Below are 7,592 nucleotides of genomic sequence, written 5' to 3' on the forward strand. Positions count from 1 at the left end.
TTTGCAAAGCAGTGGCTTTGCTTTGTTTGGCAGGTAGTTGGAAAGGTGTGCGAGATGTTCAATAACATTAGCTGCTGGTATAAACTCCAATTTCAGTCCTTTTGAAGGTTTTTCTTTTTTTTAGATGTAGAGTAAAATACATACCTGGCAGGCCTTCCAGTAAAGCTTAGTTAGTTTGAGGATGTGAGCCTGGGGTAGAGATCAAAAGATTGTTATGATTTCTTATGCTTTGGAGTGTCCTTTCCTGTCCGTTTGTGACTGAACCCTGCAGGTAACGGCTCTGTGAGTAGCTGCGTAATTGCTCTACCCTGATAACAGAAAGTTACATTGGCCTGAGGCTTTCATTTCCTAGGTTTTATATTATGGTGGGACCAAAGCAAGGTTTGCAGTATTTTCCAGGCAGTTTTGAAAACTGCAAATCTGAAATGTACAGTCCCTTTCAGAGGTACTTTAGTTGCCAGCTCTAGAGCTTGTGTGAAAACAGTGCGTAAAGTGTGGAAACAAATCAGCAGCATGGGATCCCTGAAGTGGAGGCTGGATCACTGAAGTGAAGGCTGTGGAATATGATGAAAAACATCTTCCCCCCCCTCCTTCTTCTGACCCAGTGTTACCAGGATCTTCTATAATTATATGCTGGTAGATCAGTTGAAGTATTCACAGGACCAGAAAGACACATTGCCAATGGAAGAAGAGAATATTTGATTCTTAAAGTGAATCAAATATTAGTATGCAATGCTTTGAACTTCTCTGGGAGTAGCACATCTGGAATTCATATTGTATTGAAAAGATACTTTCACCATCTAGGCTACAAAATACTAAGAGAATCACAGCTGGCATCTTATACCAGAAAGTTTTCACATATAACCCTTACATCTGTCAGAAAACTCAAGCATTGCTGTCTTTATCAGTTGGAACACTGAAAGTGTCAAGATGTGTATTTGCCAAAGGAGGTAGTGCTGACCTGACTTTTTTTTTTTTTACTTATGTGAAATGAGAACCACCTTAGATACAAACATAAATCAGACTAGGTGCTCGAGGGACACTTAGTGATGGCACACAGGGATACGGTGTTGTATGTGCTAAGAAGGGGAATGGATTGGCAAGCTTTTTGTGTGTGCTATAAAGGACAATGTAACTAAAATATTGAAGCTTAAGTGTTGGTGTTTGAAATTGTACTGGAGAATACCAAGAATGAGCACCTTGTGGATAGTTCAACCCTGTTTGTTGCTTGAAGTTACGGCACCTTTTCTGGTTTCCCTGGGGGGAGAAGGGGTTGTGAAAGTACTCCCCTAAGTTTTGCAAGTATTACCTGGAGTCTTCACTGAGGGAAGCTGTCTGCAAGATTTACTGCAATGACTGGAGATTTGGTGGTAGATGACGCGAGATTAATATTAAAAATCTTACAATTTTAGACTTATAGAGCAACTGAATCTGTCACTGAAAAGTAAAGAAGCTATAATTCAACACCTTGAAGAGGAAAAGTCTCAGAGTGGATCTTATGATGGGAACTTATCAGCAGAAAAAATCAGAGAACTTACCCTTGCTTTGAGGCATGAAAAAGATAGTGAGCTAGAGGTGAGGAACCTAACTGAACAGTTATATGTTATAACTCATGGGGTGTAGGATTTTATAAGTTTTGTGCATGACAGTATGTGAGTGACTTAAGCCAATTTAAAAAAAATATTATTTTCCACAGTTATTCCCTCCTTCCCTTCTCCATTTCCTTAACGTTCCTTGGTTATATTGTGGTTTGGTGGTCAATATCCATCTGTAGTATCTGTGTTTACCATTCATTCAATGAGAGGTCATGTTTCCCATTGACTTTATGCCTGTAGTATAGATACTGTGCAATTGCTTTACAGAAGTATATCTAAAAAAATGCTAAATGTTAATAGATTCCTCAACAGATTACATAACTTCTGTAGAAGTTAAGAATGTGACTTGAGAGTTTATTTTTTGGGAAGTATCTTTACTTTTGCAGTCTGGAGAAAAAGCTGTGGTAAGGGAGGTAGTCTTAAAAAAAATCTCATGAAATAAAGTGAAAGTTGAGCCTTTAGATTCCAAAAGGTGCTAAGAGTTGGTCTTGTATTTCACTTGGCTCTTAAACAGGAAGACAGATATCCTGAAAGCTGAAATACAGAAACAGGTCTTAAGGCTTGTCTCTTTTCTTGTTTTTACCCATTGGTTTTTCAAACAATGAATTAAACTGGCAGAATTAAGTAAGTAATCATGCAGGCTGTCATGAAATTTTCTTCCCTTTTGTTGTGGAACTTAATATTGATCAGTACTTAGACTTTTTTGTTTATGTCAAGAATAGACAAGAGAGCCTTGTATGATTGGACTGATTAGTGGAATTAAAAATTTTCAGTTTTGGGTCTTCTTGCAATTAAATCAATGTGTTAGGAAAAACTACCCTGGTTTCACAAGAGTATTTGTGTGTCAAGGTGAAAATAGGGTCATCTTTAATTGTTTCGTAGGAGGTGGACAGATGGTAGGATCATTTTGGGATGCAGTATTGGAGAAAAAAAATCTGATGAAAACCTTTGCACAATTCTGTTTTTATATATGATTACTTTCAAAAAAATATTCTGTAACTTCCCCAAGGAAAAGTTCTAATTAAAATCTCCCTTGATAAAAGCATCTTGCTGATGTAGAGAAGTGTCACATAAAAATGCATTTTTATTAGCTCAGCAAGTACAGTTGTCCTGTCTCATGGAAGATCATGTTGTGTGGTGTTTTTTTCTTTTTTTGTGTGGTTTTTTTTTTCATCCTTAATTTGGACAGGCTCATACTGTGCCCAGGCAGATTTGTAGACTTTCAAGTAGCAACTGATTCAGTGTATTCCTGCCAAAAGGCATATACTAAGTTCCTACCACCCCCACCTCGGTTTTTAAGCACATTTTTGCCTTATTTTAATGCTTAATGAGTTACATTTGTGTTTAGAATTAATTTACTTGACTATAACAACCGTTTTGTTCCTATAGGCTGTTAGAATGGAGCTCAAAAACGAAAGAAATTCCTTTGAAAAAAAAATTCAGGTAAGTTCTAGTTTTGTTTCTGTTTCCTCAACTCCTTACAGTGCGTGTTGGGGTCTCTTCTGCTATGCTTTCATAGATACAGAGAGGTCTTGACTCAAAAGGCAGCAAAGCAAGTCCTCTGGTAAATTCTCTTTTATGTTGGATGACAGGAAGGCTCACCTTGTCTTTGAAGCAATTTTTGGTAAAGCTGATAGGCACGCTCAACAAATATTGAAGCTGATACTTATGGCCAGCCCATGAGATTAGGCTTCTTATACTACATTCCAGGCACATCTTTTAGACTTGCATTTTGGGAGTATATTTTATCTTAGTAATCTGAGTAATAAGATACAAGAACTCTGAGAGAATGTACTTATTAATGTGCAGTTACAGTATCTCTTAGTGGGAAGTTAATGCAACTTTCACATAATCTGATTTAGTCACTTCAAGAAGAGCTACAAGAGAGAGAAAATGAGCTTGCTGTTGAAAAGAAGAATGGTTTGAAAAGGGATAAAACCATTCAAGGACTAACTGTTGCATTAAAAGCAAAGGAAAAAGAGGTATGATGATTATGATCTTGTTTGTAGAACCCTCATTGGGAGGGGAGCGTGTGCGTTGTGCATGTGGCAGGGGTTGGCTGATCTCACTGTAACCATTAGGAGGCTTCTAGTGGGTCCTTAATCACTGCTGTCATTATCTGTAAGCAGCTCTGTTTATCTAGACTTTTGGGTCTTGGACTGAAGGAGAGAGGAAAAAGATACTTAACTGATACTTTCTCCCTTTGAGGAAAAATGTTTTCAGTTGCACACTGATTTTTATCAGCTCTGAGCACCGCTTAAAAGGTATGAGAAGTATGTTACGTTGTTGAGTAAGTGGGGCTGTCATAAAGACAGCTAAAATAGGAGAGGTTGATGTCAGCTGAAATTCAGATTTTGTGGAAAAATGAGAAATATTTAACTTGAGTGATAGGCAGTCTAGGGAGTGTTGTATAAGAACAAGAATTTCTGTATACAAGATTTATTATGATTTATTTGGTGGTTTTGTTTTTGAAAGTATTTGGTTTGTGTAGTTAGATGAATGGATAGTAAGATGGGATAGCTCTTACTGAATCACCATCCCTTGGAAATAACTCCTTCTACATAGTATTCGTTTTACTTTACTTAAAGATTGAGGAGCTTGTTTCAGATATTGAAGATCTAAATGCTTCATTGGCTAAGGCAAGAGAAGCAACTCATAAAGCACACATCCAAAAATTCAAGGTAAGAAGCAAGCAATTCACGTGGCTTCTCCCATCCCTTCTCCTTCCTTCCACACAGCAGGTAGTGCTTTGTATCTTTGAAAGCAGAGGAATGGAAATCAGTTTAAAATGTTGTTTTAAAAATTTAATTTTTCTTACTTTGAAAGAAATTTCCCAAATCAAATTATTTAAATGATAGAACATTAGAATGTCAGATTACTTATCTCGTTTCTTGGGTTTTTTTTCTTCTGTAAGAACTGAGAATTATTAAGGGAGAAATGTGTAAAAGAAAAATGAGTTAAAAATAAAGGCACGAGTAGTTGTGGAGTTGAGACGATATTGAGCTTGCTTTGTTGACCTAAGAACGTTTTGATGGTTTTTCCAAAAGTATGGTAACAGCACACTCTGGGTTAGCAGAGTTGAACTGGGTATGAGATGCTTGTTTGGATTTATTTATATAATAACTGTGAAAGCACTGTTTATAAATAGTGGAGTGTCTTTTGTGAAAATGTGATTTAGTAATGCTTTCATATTTGTGGAGGAGAAGGGACTTGATGATGATAATTTCTGCATTATCAAGATCTTGAATTTAAAATGGGAGAAAGTAAGAATTTGATATTAAATTAGACAACATAATGTCTCTTGTAATGTTTTCCAACTCATCTAAAAGTCTGATAAAACTGGCTAATACTGCTTACCGTCAGTGGTGAATCTGCCATTATGAAGTTTGTTCATTCACTCTTCAGGAATGGAAGAGGTTGATACCCTTGCCTCTGAAGTACGTGCACCTAAAGCTTTTGTGACTGTACTGTTGTTTGATTTCAGAGTCTAATGGAGTAGTGATGTTTAGCTCTCACAGAGCACCTCCATTTCTTCAAAGCCATTTATTTCACTTAAGCCCAAATTTTAAGTGTGCTCTATTGAGAGAAGTATATCCTGTTTCTTCTTCAGGTCATTTTGGTCTGTGTGTGAATCCATAGCTTACGTTTGCTTTTTTGTACCACGGAGATCCTGCTTTGAAATATTGCTTTACTTTTACCACATTCATTTTTATGAGAGCTTGCTTATTTTTGAGAAGTTCTAGGTTTAAAACGCATGCAACTAATCCCTCCCGTCCACAGAATCCATATTGCATGGTGGGTGACAAAGCAAGCCTTTCTCCTGATTACTCTGCTACTTAGCTACAAACTTGAGTTGAAGGCAGTTCTCTGTGAGTAGAGCATGCTGCATAACCCACTGCTGTCATCTGTGTGGGGAGCTTCAAGGAGGCCAATTGTGACAGTATCTGATGGGGAAGAACACAAATCAGACTTGTTATTTGGTGTAAAAAATATACTTATGACTTGGTGACTACTTGATCCAGTCTGGATTCGATCTGACCCAAAAGTAGAAAGCTTTATGAAATAAATATAATAATAATATGGTCTCGTTTGCACTCTGAACTCCTTTGCAGGTCAACCTGTATCTAATTCTTAGCTATCTAAGACTTTGTTATCCTGAAAGCTGTGTTACGTTATTTGAGAAGCGTTTCAGTGTGACATCTTCCCTGTTGCGTAACTGTCATTTCACTGTGTCTTTGCACCATGATTTTGAAGTACTGGAAAGAGGTGCGGGGGAGTGGGTTTGGACACAACAGGTGTAAAGATTTCCAGTCTCTACAAAATACTCTTACAGAACTTGAATGCTGTATTATGTTTCAGGGTGCTGAGGATTATCAAGCTCTTTTGATGGAAAAAGAGACCCTCTTAGCAGAGCTGCGTTCAGAAAACCTTACAAAGGATGCTGAGAATCGTAAACTACAAAGGAGGATTAAAAGGACCGATCAAGAGCTAAATGATTTGAATTTAGAAAGAGAGAAAATGGAGAAGGAGCTGGATGAAGCACAACTACAGAAGAGCAGAAGTGACAAAACTATTAATGTTAATATCACTTTTTTTTCTTTATTTCATGAAGTTTAAAAATAATTTCCCATTTCTGGCATGTCCTTTTCTAACAAATTTTTGTTCTTTAATTTGAATACTCTTTGGAAAGGTAAATGCATTTGCCTAAAGCCAGTGTTCAAAAGAATGTGCCCAAGTAGATAAAAATTCTGACACGTAGTCTGCACAGAAAAATATTTTAAAATAGATACCATGTTGATAGTCTTAGTTAGGTCCTAAAAAAAAAATCATTAGCCTTTGTAAGTGGTAAGTGGTTACTACTGGTTTCAGTTTTTCTGATGGGGGAGCCTGAACATGTGAAACAATGTACATTTTTTGTTTCTCCTCTATTTGTCTAGTTCCATGTTTATACATTTATCTTAAATTACACTACTTAAATTAAACTTTCTCTGAAGTTCAAATGCAGAGCAAGAGTCCGTTAGTTGTTGCAACCTTAAGCCACACTTCAGTTTGCTTTTTACTCTCATAGCAGAGTCACTGTAAAGGCTGTATATTTAATAATTTCTGCTTGTGAAATTCCCAAAGCACAGGATTAGTTGATCACAATTTAACATAAAAATGATGTATCTGTTCAGTAATTTTACTTGCTACATATTCTGTTTTGGGTTTTTACCTTCCTGTAGGCATTTAGATAAACACTTCTGCTTCCAGCACGCACTGCTCATGCAACAAAGTGAATGATCAGGTTTCTTCTTTTCTTCCTTTGAAAAAAGGACACCCCTTCTGCTGAGTGTTTGACATAAAGCATACTTCTCACCTATGTGTCTTGTCACATGAATTTTTCTAAAGTCTTGTCACCTGGAGTCCTGCCTGCATGCAAACTCTGGTCCTCTTCGGTTAGGAATTAGATTCCTGCTATGTTAAATTGCATAAAAGATTAAATGAGCTGGTATTTATTCAGTGGATGTTTTAGTTCAGTTATTAACTAAGGACCTTAATAAAGCAGGTTCACGAGGAAATTGCTGTCCCTGCAATATCAGTGAAAACCAGCAGAGGGATCTCTTTACCTACAAACAAACAAGTTATTCTCCCTCTCCTGCCCCCAGTTTAACTTGCATTTTGGGTTGATTGTCAACTGTAGTTGCGCTGCTGTCACAAAGTTGCTGTCTTTGGTGTGCTTTGAAATTCCTCCAGGGTGTTGAGGTTAAGGAGAGAAAGAACAGATCGCTCCTGTCAGTAAAGCAGCCACAAAGAACACATTTCATTGATTTAAAGTATTTTATATTTAACTGTCTTCTCTATTCAGAACTTTTTTCATCTTTCAGGGGAGTTAGAGTATAACTCTGTATAGGAAAGACAGGAAAAATAGAACTGAGTAGGGGGTTGCCAGGGGATTCGAAGTTCCTTGTATTACAGAAGCCTATTTGACTCTGTTAGTCCATGTTTTTCATGTAAATG

The 7,592-nt window shown here is 37.0% G+C and overlaps 1 protein-coding gene across 1 annotated transcript in view; it reads left to right on the forward strand.

Annotated features, from left to right (window-relative positions):
• Window positions 1-1,412: 1,412 nt before the first annotated feature.
• The window catches only part of CDK5RAP2 (CDK5 regulatory subunit associated protein 2), a gene marked incomplete at its 5' end in the record, with an annotated part of 64,024 nt that continues 57,844 nt past the window's right edge, over window positions 1,413-7,592 (forward strand). Inside the window, 5 exons of the mRNA XM_010082893.1 lie at window positions 1,413-1,575; window positions 2,985-3,038; window positions 3,458-3,577; window positions 4,184-4,276; window positions 5,955-6,173. Of these exons, the coding sequence (XP_010081195.1) occupies window positions 1,413-1,575; window positions 2,985-3,038; window positions 3,458-3,577; window positions 4,184-4,276; window positions 5,955-6,173 (649 nt within the window). The remainder of the gene's footprint in view (window positions 1,576-2,984; window positions 3,039-3,457; window positions 3,578-4,183; window positions 4,277-5,954; window positions 6,174-7,592) is intronic.

The sequence above is a fragment of the Pterocles gutturalis genome, unplaced genomic scaffold (assembly GCF_000699245.1).
Source record: "Pterocles gutturalis isolate BGI_N339 unplaced genomic scaffold, ASM69924v1 scaffold7145, whole genome shotgun sequence".
NCBI lineage: Eukaryota > Metazoa > Chordata > Aves > Pterocliformes > Pteroclidae > Pterocles > Pterocles gutturalis.